At 54.1% G+C, this 12,413-nt stretch overlaps 3 protein-coding genes across 3 annotated transcripts; all 3 read left to right on the top strand.

Moving 5' to 3' along the window:
- Positions 1-958: 958 nt before the first annotated feature.
- On the top strand, positions 959-1,923 carry CGGC5_v005890 (uncharacterized protein; the record flags this gene model as incomplete). The annotated part of the gene is made up of 2 exons (XM_032027415.2): positions 959-1,076; positions 1,130-1,923. The coding sequence occupies 2 exons, from the start codon at positions 959-961 to the stop codon at positions 1,921-1,923; spliced, it is 912 nt and encodes a 303-aa protein (XP_031876231.2).
- Positions 1,924-5,934: 4,011 nt separating this feature from the next.
- Positions 5,935-7,294, top strand: CGGC5_v005889 (uncharacterized protein; the record flags this gene model as incomplete). The annotated part of the gene is made up of 5 exons (XM_032027414.2): positions 5,935-6,100; positions 6,336-6,409; positions 6,463-6,806; positions 6,857-6,952; positions 7,000-7,294. 5 exons carry the CDS (start codon positions 5,935-5,937, stop codon positions 7,292-7,294), a joined length of 975 nt encoding a protein of 324 aa, XP_031876198.2.
- A 671-nt stretch (positions 7,295-7,965) lies between these two features.
- CGGC5_v005888 (Bifunctional solanapyrone synthase) lies at positions 7,966-9,735 on the top strand (the record flags this gene model as incomplete). Its single annotated transcript, XM_032027413.2, has 6 exons — positions 7,966-8,052; positions 8,106-8,370; positions 8,417-8,580; positions 8,634-8,805; positions 8,873-9,185; positions 9,237-9,735. 6 exons carry the CDS (start codon positions 7,966-7,968, stop codon positions 9,733-9,735), a joined length of 1,500 nt encoding a protein of 499 aa, XP_031876205.2.
- Between the last annotated feature and the right edge of the window lie 2,678 nt (positions 9,736-12,413).

The raw sequence follows: 12,413 nt of genomic DNA, 5'->3' as shown, positions 1-12,413 counted from the left end.
TTCCGTCTCAGACGGCTATAATCCCGAATTCATCCGGGAAGAATTCATCTGGGGACGATTCCCTTGGCCGCTGTGCCGTGATGTAATTTTCCAAAAATCTTATCCAACTTTGCCAATACGATATGCAGTCCTCCAGATATAGCATGCGAATCTCCAAAGCATGAACCCTTTCATGAAGACTGTTGCATTTGGCACATGAAGGTCCCATCTTCCGTCTTTTTGGTGCATTTCCCTGTTCCTTCTATGCGTAAGCCCTGACTGCATTCCAAAAAGGCGACCCAGAAGATGTTACCTTTTCTGCCTCGTCTATCGCATAGTGGCGCTTTCCCATCTTCGGGGCAGACATTCAGTGAGGATTCGCTTTCGTGGATATAGGTCGAGGAAAGGTCAAATGCAAGCATCTGCTCCTTTGACACTCACTTCGAGGGCTGTATTGACGTTATCTCGTTCCTGCAAGGATACGGTGCGGGATGCTGCCCGACTCAGCAGAGACTTCGGAGCAGTGTTTGCAGGGAGCACTTTACAAGCAGCAGCGCGTCCAGCCTGAACATTTACGCGCCCGATGCGTGTTCGGGCGCTTGCCAGGGCTTGCATCAACGATGGCTTCTAGCCACTGCGCCAGACGAGTCGATTGTGGGGGCAGTGTGGATCATCTACTTTGTGCGCCTTGCCAGTGTCACGTCAATTGCCTAACCCTGCAAAGAGCGCCTTGCTACATGGCTTAACAGGTTTTGGCATCTTGCGCTGCCCGGTCGGTCCACCTGGTGGCAGTGAAACCCCCAGAAGTGCCTTCTTTCCCTTAGTCAACCTGCCCCCTTGCGAACACCGCCTGCGCCCCATCAGCTGTAAGGTCGAGGCAGGCTTCCACGTCACCGACTTGTCGCCTTATAAAGCCTCGAGTACCGGTCATGATTCATCCCAAAAAGCTTCCCGACTACCACTGCATCACATCGACAACATGAAGTTCTCACGAAAACTGTTGAACTCATTCAAAACCCCTTCAGGAAGTGGCGACAACCAGGCACGCAGCGACCGCAAGAATGACAAGTCCGAGGATGCTTTGAATGCTGGCGAAGGTGAGTTCAGGTGAAAACTTCAAGTGTAATCATTAATACTCATGGTTGCACAGGCGTTGCAGACCCTCCACCTGCCTACGAGTCTCATGGCACTCGCGCCGAGTCTACCCCATACTCTAAGGAGCAAGGCTTGGTAGCCTCGACCGCCGAGGATCCCTATGCGTTCCTGTCATCCTTCGAAACTGTCTTTCTTATTGACGACTCGAGATCGATGCGCGGTGGTTCGTGGCGTGAGGTGCAGCTCGCCCTCCGAGATATCACCCCGATATGCGTTGCTCATGACGCCGACGGCATTGATCTCTACTTTCTGAACCACCAAACGGGAGAGGAAGGAGACGCCAACCAAGGGAAAGCCTCGAGCGGCTTCTATAAGATCAGAAAGAGCAAAACCGTTGAGGAGATTTTTGACGAAGTTCATCCCCAAGGCGCCACATTTACCGGCCGACGCTTGCATCACATCCTTCAGCCTTATCTGAGGTTGCTCGAGCGAAACAAGCGTGACTTTAAAAGTGTCAACCCGTTGAACATCATCGTCATCACTGACGGGGCTCCTTGCGATGATGTAGAGGCCCCTATTATCACTGCGGCCAAGAAACTCGACAAGCTCGATGCCCCTCCCCACCAGCTTGGCATACAGTTCTTCCAGGTGGGCAGTGACGCCGGAGCCAAAGAGGCCCTCCGTCAGCTTGATGATGGACTTAAAGACGTTCGCGACATTGTTGACACCGTCACTTGGAAGGACGGGGAGCCTGGCAAGCTTGATTCAGACCAAATTCTCAAAGCCCTTCTCGGAGCGGTGATTAAGCGACTTGATCGTATACCAGCTCGTGGCGAGGGCAGTCACTGAGGGCCAGTGCATCGCCCTCTTCATGTCCAACATCTGAGCTTGGAGGTGCGGCAAGGATCACAGACGTGTTTAGCACAGTTGAACGACCAAACGCACGAGAATTTATTTATTTATCAATTGATGCCATGACGTAGCCCTCACTGTGTGAACAGAAGCAACAGTGACGCTTTCGCAACCTCACAACATAAACTAATGTTGCATAATCCTCGGCGAGGGGCAATACCGAACAGTACCGATTGTCTTATCGTAAAACATATCGTTCAAGTAAGCAATCGGCCCAGACATTACTGAGATTTTTGCAGTGGGCAGGCACGTGGACCGGAACTTCCGCGATTGGTCATCCGCGGTCCTATGTTAAAGCATCTCATTTGGAGTAGACCCCAGGCATAGTTTTCCTAGGCTTAAACAGCCCGCCTCGCCATGAATCAACAGCTGATGAACAACCTAGAAGCCTGTTCATCTCTGCCAGTAGCGCCAAGAGTGGCGTTCCATGAGACGCGCGCCGAGCAACACCGCGCTCTCGATCACCAATGTTTCGCGATATAAGGTTTGGTTGCGGTGAACGAGGACGAAGACTTGTCGTTGACAACCCCTGACCTGACAAGATGAGCTCGCCCCACAGACCGAGGGAACGGCCGGTGTTCCCTGCCGGCCCGCAGTTCATCCCAATCCAGTGGGACCTCCGTTGGCGGTTAAGCGCTGGTCAGAGCTTCGGGGGTGCACGCAGCAACAAATGGCTCCACAGACGGTGGTACTGGGTAGGCCTGTTCTCACCCTTGTCCGGAGCCTGCATTGACGCTCGCCTGGAGCACTAATAGCAGAAAACAGATCACACACCTCCCCTGTCATCCACAGGCGGGGCACCTTGCAGGGCGACTCGTACGGTGGCACCATGCGGGCCCGCTCGTACCTTACTTCCTGGCAGAACACTTTCGTGCGTACCCAGCCCCGTCGTAGGGGTCCCTGACGGAGCGAGCCAGGGTGCGCGAGACTCTCGCGACGGGGGACAGGTCACTTTGCTGATCTCGAGGTGGGTGGGGCTCGGCCGAGTAATCATCCCTGCACACCGGTGCTCTTCCAGAGGATCGCAAACTGGCTCCGTGGCTAGTGGCTACCGCAACCAAGGCCGCCTTGCCGCGGAGCGCAGCCAACAGCCGTTCTGTCGTGCGAGACGCTTTAGGACGTGCGAACTGCTCGGCGCAGTGGCCCAATCGAGGGCCGGGCTCGTACAAGCTCCCCAGCGCCCCGCAGCCAGCCGAGTGACCGTTGCCAACGCCAGTCCCGGCTTTCGTCTGGTTTTGCGTCGCCCTCGCATGGGACACCTACGTGAGTCTGCACCCGTTGGCTATCCCCCGCATGACATGTTGTATGAATGACGAGAGCCCCTCGGCGTGGTGCTGTACGTCGTCTCCGTCGGGCTCCTCTGACGGCCCCGGATGAGGCTCGCAGTGGCAGTTAACAGCGCTATTCATGACTCAGGACAGCCCTCCACTGATTTCCGCGCCAATACCTATCCTTGAAGCAGGTATTTCTCGAATCACTTTGCGGCTTGGCACTAGGCTCGACTCGCTCTTGCACTCATGGCCGAGGAGAAATGGTGTATTTAGTCACGCCGGACAAGGATTCGTCCCGCCTTCAAGCGGCAATGAACAACACAAGCCCAACCATAAAACACACCAGGAACACAGGCCAACGCCGCCGGATTATCATATACATCTCGAGGTAGATACAATTGGCAAAGGTGGCTATCACGAACCAATCTCTGTCGCTTCGGAACCAGATAAGGTCGTGCCTGGAACATAGTTAGCCGCGGCAGTCATCTTTCGTCCCTCAATCCTCACCATTTCCATATACAACAAAGAATTCGGATCGCTCGTGGCAGCAGCCGACTGCATTCAGTGTACGCGCCATTGTGAAAGGCGTAGAGGGCCACCAGGAAATATATTTGAGCATCTTCAAGGGTATTTCCACGCTCCCGATCGACCATAATGTCAATGGCCAGCCTCATATAGCTGATTTCGGGTTGGGATGCGAAGTTTGGCGCCGGACCGATCCCTGTCCAGGTCACTTGCTCCTGTTGGCAAGGTTGGCCAAGGCCCATGATAACCAATGCAAAGGCGTCTCTCCTGGAGGGGCAAGACGTCTTGGGATCGATCCATCTTCGAGTGAACGTAGATACGAGATCTTCCGGGAGTGAACAAGGCAGGCATCGGTATTTGCGGAGTATCTGTGTCGGACTGGTGGCCTCCGAGCGGTTCGCAGTCACTTTGATGTCTTTCGCTGCCAATCTGAGTTTGCTACCAAGGTCGTTCGAGTTGAGATGGGTGAAATGAGGAAAGAGAGCTGAACCAGTGTTCAACCAAGACGAATCGGGCTCTTGGTGTCTCGACGGCCTGCATCCGTCAGCACACAAGCCAGTCTTGCTGGAACTCATGTCCAGTAGTGTCTACACGCGCTGCGTCAGCATCACGTCCGGTCACGATGGCTCTTGCGCATCGCTCCCATGTTCAAAGGCAAAAGCCTGGTGGGTGAATTGACTCACGGTGAAGATGGATGGTTTACGCCGCCTGTGTATGGCGAGAGACGCAGCAGCAGAGAGGGTGCGTTGGGGGCCCAAGATCATCTGTGGACTGGGGACAGCTACGATTTGATAGGGGACTTTATAAGCGGGGTCTCCTTCGCCCCAGCGGGAGATAATACACGTGACCCTTCATCACATGAGCAGGCTTCCTTCTCCCACCTTGGCCAATTCTTGCAGTTGTTTACCGCATACCGTTTCCCTGCTGTGGCGGTTTCGCGGACCAGAAGTATTCCACAGCACGCCACATAGGCCTGGACTGTAGCGAACTTACGATTCCAGTTTTATTTGACTGCGCGTCTCACCAACTGCCAACCCGAATTCTGCGCGGAATCTGGGAGCCCATGCTCCGGGGGGTGCCAACGCGACATCCGTCGGCTCAATGTACGCTTGTCGTGTTGGGCTATCCAGGGAATTTCACAAAATACGCATTTCCCGCGCAAAAAAGTGATTTCCGTCGCTCCCCCGGATCCAAAGCGCTGATTTATGCATAAGAAGCATGGTTTGAAAGAAGGTTCCATCCACGAGAACCCAATGCTTCGGCGGGGGACGAAACCAAGATGTGCTTGGTCCACAGGCTATTTCTAGCAGCCCGCTTTATCAGCATCGCTCCAGAAAAGAAGGCAATGGTTGTTACGTCTACCTGCGCAAAAGTCCCCGCGGAGTCTTCCCGAATCCCGCCATCAACGAGAGACAGGAAACCTCGCCACGCCCCGATGTGGGTTTAGGTAGCGCAAACAGACGTGGAAATACACTGCCATTCTCCTCTAACCATACCGACAGGCAGTTCATCCTGGGCCGGAGAACTTTGGGCGAGCCGGGATAGGGGACACCTGGACTTCTGCTGGCCTTTATACGGTTTTCGCTGATGGTAAGAGCCCCTGGGCGGTCTCGGGGACGTTCAGGATCGCGCGAGGTCGAACACCAAAATGAATGGTGTGAATCGGACCCAGCTCTCGTGCTGTTGAATCGTAGCTGCGCGATGCACCTGACTGTATTCGGTTCTGCCCCGATCAACGGGTAAGTTGGTCCAGAGGAACTAACCAGAGGAGGTTTTACCTCACGAATTTCCATCGGATGGTGCGTGCAACATCGCCAACTAACGGGATCTGTTGTTCATGCTTCGGCTACAGCCAGAGCAGGAATATTGCGGCCGAGTCGTCGTCGGTAGCTCACTGCAGAACTTGCACATCGTTTTCTTTCGGCTGCTCCCTCGTACAAGCAGTATCGAGAGCCCCGGTCAGGCATTTGATTAACGTCTCAAACCCCGACTGCAACGTGAGATGGGCGAGGAGTAGCGCCAATCTGCGTTGCCTTCAGGGATTGAAAGTCCAACGCATTATAAGAGGTGGAGAGTTCCTCAGCGTTCTTTTCTGGGGCCCAGATCGATATCGCAAACCATCACCTTAGTCGTCTGTTGTTCCCCGACCATCATGAACCACCTCAACATGCATCCAACGATCACGGCGACACCACCGCCAGGCAACTTGGTCGACCTACACTATTACGTTTTTGGTATTGGTTCTGGCGTTGCAACACTGCTTTGCTTCTTGCGGCTGTGCAGCAGGCACCATCTCCGCACGCTGGGGAGAGATGACTGTGAGTTAACTATCACGTTTCACGAGGACATTGGGCGACAACTGCATCCACGGCTGGGCTAATACACTACCAGTGTGGCTGGTCTTTTCCTGGGTAAGTTTGGGATCAAGAATCACTTGAACTTCGCCCGAAACTGACGTCAAGTCTCAGGTTTTTTCAACGGCGATGCAGCTTCTGATGATAGGTAGAAATCTCCCATGGTATGACACCAAACATGCTTACGAGGTCGGCATAGTCGCCATACAGATGAAAACAATGTGCTACCACAGCAAAGATATACCCGGCGACCGCTTTCAAGTTTATGCCGAGGTGCGCACCTCGTCATTTGAAAAATGAAGAGCCATGACTGACACTCGCTTTAGCTTAGTTATAACGCGGCGCCGGCATTTATGATGTCCATTGGTTGTGCGAAAATGTCTATCCTATGCTTTTATTTGCGCACCTTCCCCAGCCCGTACTTCAAGGCCATAGCCAGGGTCACTCAGGGCCTTGTGGTGATGGTCACGTTCCCTATCACCTTGTTGCTATACCTCTCTCGCTTTGAACACCTGGGTCTCGACGATGTGGCTCTCTTCCTAGCAACAGCTGGAGCAAACGTCGCCATGGATGCTGTGTTGCTCGCTCTGCCAATACCGACGGTTTTCGCCCTCCAAATGAGTTGGAAGAAGAAGTCTGTCGTTACATGTTTCTTCAGCCTGGGATTGATGTACGTTAGCCATCCAGAGTGTTCGTAGCAGGGGCTAATACGGCTTTCAGAACAATGGGCACCTCCATCCTTAGACTGTACCTCCTCAATGGGATACTGGGTAGCTCTGATCTCACATGGGACGCCGCGCCCGCGAACATTACCTCGTAAGCCACCCCAGATCACGGGAATAACATTCATTGACGAACGATAGATTTCTCGAGGTGAATTTTCATCTGATTTGTGCCTGCATGCCTGCGGTATACAAGTTTTTCAAGGAACTCAAATGCTTCAAGGCCGTTTCCCCCAACCCGACCTACCAAAGTCACGTCTCGGGCACCTGGCAGCCGACCTTGAGAAGCTCCAGTCAAATCCTACTGCACGAGCTCCGGGGTGGCTTCGACGTGGAATCAGGAAGGGCTCCGTCGCGAGGCAAATCGAGCGGTACGGCTAGTGATGGAGTGGATGATCCGGAGCGACTTCCTGACCAGGACTGGCATTCAGGATAGCGGCTCGATCCTTGCCCGCTCGCAGACGGGCCCCTTGCTGTCTTCGGCCGATGTATAACGGCTGATTGCCAGCCTGCCGTTCATTTCCTTACGCCCACCGAGGTGGTGGAGTAGCATAGCAACGTGAATAAGGGCTGGCTGCCTGGCACATAGGTAGACAGGGCCGGCTGGGATCGGGTGGACGGCAACAACCACAACTCAGTCTTGGCAATCGTGAATATACTGAGCTGCCCTTTTGGGTGATTTGTCCGTCAATGTTTTGCTTAAACCAGTGCGTAAACCAGTCTCAATCCTGGCCGATTTGACAAGCCTCAACAACGCGTCAACCATGCGAAGCTGAAGTGATGCAGGCGTGGCCAAAAAAGCCAGGGCCTGGACCCCCAGAGGCGACGGCATCAAGGCCTGTAGTATCCTCGCTGACCCCGATGAGGGTTGCTCCGCGTCTCCACTTTCCCTCCACTTTACTGCCAGGACGCTTGCTGTTGGCATTGTCATGTATTCTACAACTTTCGGGGGGTTGTCCTCTGGGACCCTCGGAGGGGCTTCGTGTCCATAGATGGGCACATTCTCTGGCCCATTCGTGGCTATAAAGGCTCGTCAATGTTCCCTTTTTATTCATACTTACCACCGCGAACAATCACACCCTCCATCTTGATATCCTTGTCGCAAATATGAACGCCTTGTTTCTCACGCTCACATCTAGTTTGGTGTTTGGATTTGTCGGTGCAACTACTACAGGAAGCGCCCCGCGCCAGTGTGTACGTCGTCACCACCCAGGGGCATCCCTCTCATACTGACATTGCGTTGGAAGTGTGCTGCCCTTTTGAGTCAGAACAGCCTTGCGGGGAGAGTTCTCACCTCGCGTGATGATGGATTTGAGGCTCGACTGGATTCCTACTACTCCGCCAATGCCGCTAATCCACCTCAATGCATGGTGCTGACTCAGAGCAAGAAGGACGTTGCCACAACCATCCAGGTTTTATCTGAAATTGGATGTGCATTTGGCATGAGAAGTGGAGCTCATTCTGCCTTCGCTGGGTCCAACGGTCTTGAGGGCGGCGTTACAATTGATTTCGGTAAGTCAACTGCTTTCAATGCTCTGGCATTTCTAATGCAAGCCAGGATACATGAATTCAACCGTGTATGACCCCTCCACTGGGATTGCTTCCATTGAGCCCGGGTCCACTTGGGGAGATGTCTACTCTGCTCTGGATCGGTTCGGCGTTACTGCTGTGGGGGGCCGGGCGTCTGTCGTCGGTGTTGGGGGGTTTACTACGGGCGGTGGTGTAAGTCGGTCACGATCGACCTCCCAACTTCTCTAAAGACTAACTCTCGTCAGTACTCCTTTCATACCGGTAACAGAGGGTTTGCCTGTGACAATGTCGTCAACATCGAAGTCGTGCTTGCCAATGGTACCATTGTGAACGCGAACAGGCACGAAAATGCGAATCTCTTGAGGGCTCTAAAAGGGGGCTCTGGAAACTTCGGATTAGTGACAAACATCTCCACTAGTGAGTGCCCTGTTACCTCGCTCGCCAACAATTGCGTCATACCCAACCGTCTGACCTCTTTTCTCAGGGGCCGTTCCATCAAACAAGATTTGGGGCGGTATCACGACGTATGCCTTGAACAATACAGATAAGGTAGTCGATGCGTATACGAAGTTTGTCAACAAAATGGATGACGACCCGGCCAGTCAAGCCATAGTAACCCTTCTCTATGGAAAGGAAGGGTTCAGCCTTGTCTCGGTGCTGACCAACAGCAACGCCAAAAGCACCGCCCCGGCTTTCAACGAATTTGTCAAAATTACAAACATTTCGAGCACAGCTCGCGTTGGATCCGTAGCCGAAATGGTTCCGGAGTTCACCGGTCCGACTCCCCTCGGTCTATAGTACGTCTCTTATGAAGCTTTGAGGAAGCGCCATGACTAATCATAATACAGTGCTAACTGGATGACCGGCACCGCCTTGCATGATCAACAACTGATGTATTTCATTCTCCGCACAGTCAAGAAATATATCAATCGGATGCGACTCGCCGCGCCATCTTCGAACTTCGAGCTGCTCACTCAGTTCCAGCCGGTAACACGGTCAATGGTGGCTCGTGGCGCCGAACAAGGTGGCAACGTACTTGGCCTGGAGCGGGTGGTCGCGGACGGTCCGGCTCTCATGTGGCTGCTTGCCCTGACAGTGGACACCGCAAAGAACCAGGAGCGAATCTTACCTTTGTTACTCCAATTGGAACGTGATATCAACCGGTACGCTGATGAAAAAGGGACTTCAAGGCACTGGGAGTTTTTGAACTACAGCGGCCTGGGACAGAATCCTATCTTGGATTATGGGAAATTGGAGGTCGATTTTATGAGAAGTGTTTCGCGGGAATACGACCCACAAGGTGTTTTCCAGCGTTTGCGAAAGACAGGTTTCCACATTCCCATGTAGGGCACACTCATAGCCAAGAGGCCTGAAGGTGGGACAGGGTATTAATTCGCCAGTTCTGTTCGCGGTAAGAGACGATTACCAGGCGGTAGGCGGATCTCTTTTCACCTAGCTCTGAATAGCAGCGGAATGACGTTCCGAGTCATGTCTCTCAATTCATATATTTCGGGCAGTCAAACGAACAGCATCCGCAGAACTGGAGAAATTTGCTTCCTGTCGTGATCGGCAGAGTCGCCTTCGAATGCCCAATAGGGCCTGTGTGCAGCGTCCCAGGGGGTTTGCGCTCCAGAGTCTAGGCCTACCATGCTCTTCATACGGTCTGATGTTGGGGTGTAGCCCTCAAGGCCAACCTCCCTGGAGCCCCGCGACATGTCCCTTTTAGTTCCCGCCAGGGGGGGCTAACCAGAAGGTGCCCTCAGTACCCATAATACAAAGCCACCAACAGAGGGCCAGTAGGGAAGTAATGAGAGCCTCAAGAGGGCTTGTATGCCCTCCGCATGCGGTCTTTAGAGGGCTCTCTAGAGCCCCTCAGAGGTCCTCAAGCAAACCGTAGGCCAGCATTCCCGCCACTTATCACAGTATCTATCCCACAACTACCCCTGTAGGGACCGTTGAGGTCGCTAAAAGGCACATGTCTCAGGGCTCAAGGAGATGGAAATAAGAAGGCTTCCAGCGTAGAATGATGGCCTTAAGATGCTCATGACAAAAGCCTTCAGAATCAAGGTTGGTCAGGGATGGCCAACGTTCCTCAAGAGGGTTTTGACATACCAAAGCAGTATTATTGGCGGGATGATGCGCGCAATCGCACAGAAATGGACGACCACCGCTGTTTAGGACTTGTGCTTTCAAGATGAAAACAGCGGGCTCACTCTGGCATATGGCTTTTACTGACGTGACCGCGCGGGAAAACGCAACACTTTGCTCCGCACCATACTTGTTTTTGAACACAAACATTCCCCTGAAGAGTCTATCTCGTTCCCAATTTGCATGTCTTCGGGGGTGAGGCAGCCAACACAACTCTATGTGCAGGTTGGATCGTGCAGAGCATAGCGATGACCATCTATCTCGCTGCCCGCGACGCGACAACAAATCAGTAGTCCCAAATCTGCAAATATTCGTCGGGGAAAAGCGTCCGGTCAGCCATGATGCGCAATCCGATTGGGGCGGTTGGCTCTCGGTGGCTTCGTTCTGCTACCCCTGAATGTGGGCAGCAGAGTTACATGATTGCTCCGCACCACGATCATTAGTGAACACGGACATTCCCCTGAGGACTCTGTCTCGTTTCCCTACACTCTCAAGCGCGCCCACCCCAATTTGCCTGTTTTCGGAGGTAAGGCAGACAACACGACGAACATCTGAGCCCATCTGCGCGAAAGGCATTACTCTCTGTGGCCTTCGAGGTACAGGCAACAGGTCTCTGTGCCATTGCTAGCATTCGCAATACTACGTGCGTTAACTGCTTTACTGTATTCAGGCTGCATATGGCATCCGTTGCGCGAGTACAGTGGTGTCACGGGGATCCATAGCGAGAAGTCAGCATGGAGAGAACAACGACCTGGCTGTAATGACCCTGGAGCAACATGACTGGACTGGTGGCACTGGCTAGCTGCTCTGAGTCGATGATCGCGGCGCCCTGCGGCCTCTGATCGGCCAACGCCCGCCTGCCCAGACCAGCGGAGTGCCAGTCTGCAAGCGTCGACCGCCTCTTGAGCTGCCCCTGACGCTGCAGTTACCCCTCTCCGACGTCCGCCAGCCGTGTCCCAGCAGCGTCCCTCCCTGGCCGGGGAGAAAACACGTCAAGCCCACCAGTCGATGACCAGCAGCCCCGCGCGAGCCCCTTTCCGAACGCTCCAGAGCGCCCGCGTCTCTCCCATTGACAGGTGCGAGCTGCTCGTTGACTGACTCGGCACGAGGGGCGACCTGGCGCCGGGTTGCGCGGAACGCTGCCACTCCTCGTCCTGGAAGGTGTGCCGGTGGCAATCGAGGGGACCCATTGGTCACGATACGCTGGGGTGTCGGTCGTCTTGGGTCGGCCGCCCTGTTGCCGACGTGCTGTGCCGATGTAGAGCTGCAGTTGCCGATGGAAGGGCTTCAAGCACAGCAGACCCCGCCAACGCCGGCCACAGCAGCGGGACGAGCGTCTGGATGCCACCAGAAGACCTCCACAGGGCCGGCGCACACTGATCCGGGGCGGCTACTCTCCCACCAAGAAACAAGCGTCTTGGGAAGATGGCTTTTCATGTTTGATTAACTCTACTATTAGAAGGTTCTACTGCGAACACAGCAGTGCGCTTTCTACTCTGCATGGTGCAGCCCTGACAAACGCACTCCAAGAATATGTATGAAATTACGGGAATCACAGAATACCGCAGTGGCACAGCACCTTAGCAAGGCCACTACCCTGTCCGAGGCTCCTGAATGCCAGCCGTTCATCGCTCGCCGCGCACCTCAGCCTGATGAGACCAAGATCATCAACAGGAGGCAATGCCAGCAAAAAGACAAATCCAACACCTACATCCATCGCATGCGACAAAGCCACTGATCTGCAGGCCACAAGGCTGGCGTGCATATGTGCGCAGTTGCGGGGTTCACGTCTCATCACCTGCCCGCCTGCGTACGTCGCACCGCTGCTGCTTCGATTGAGAAGGTGCTATCTGCTCTTCCCTTCACTATAAAGGCAT

This window comes from Colletotrichum fructicola (assembly GCF_000319635.2).
Source record: "Colletotrichum fructicola Nara gc5 chromosome Unknown KSG_Nara_v1_contig03, whole genome shotgun sequence".
Taxonomy (NCBI): domain Eukaryota; kingdom Fungi; phylum Ascomycota; class Sordariomycetes; order Glomerellales; family Glomerellaceae; genus Colletotrichum; species Colletotrichum fructicola.
Note: the sequence above shows the minus strand (reverse complement) of the source record. Positions and strands in the feature narration are given on the sequence as shown.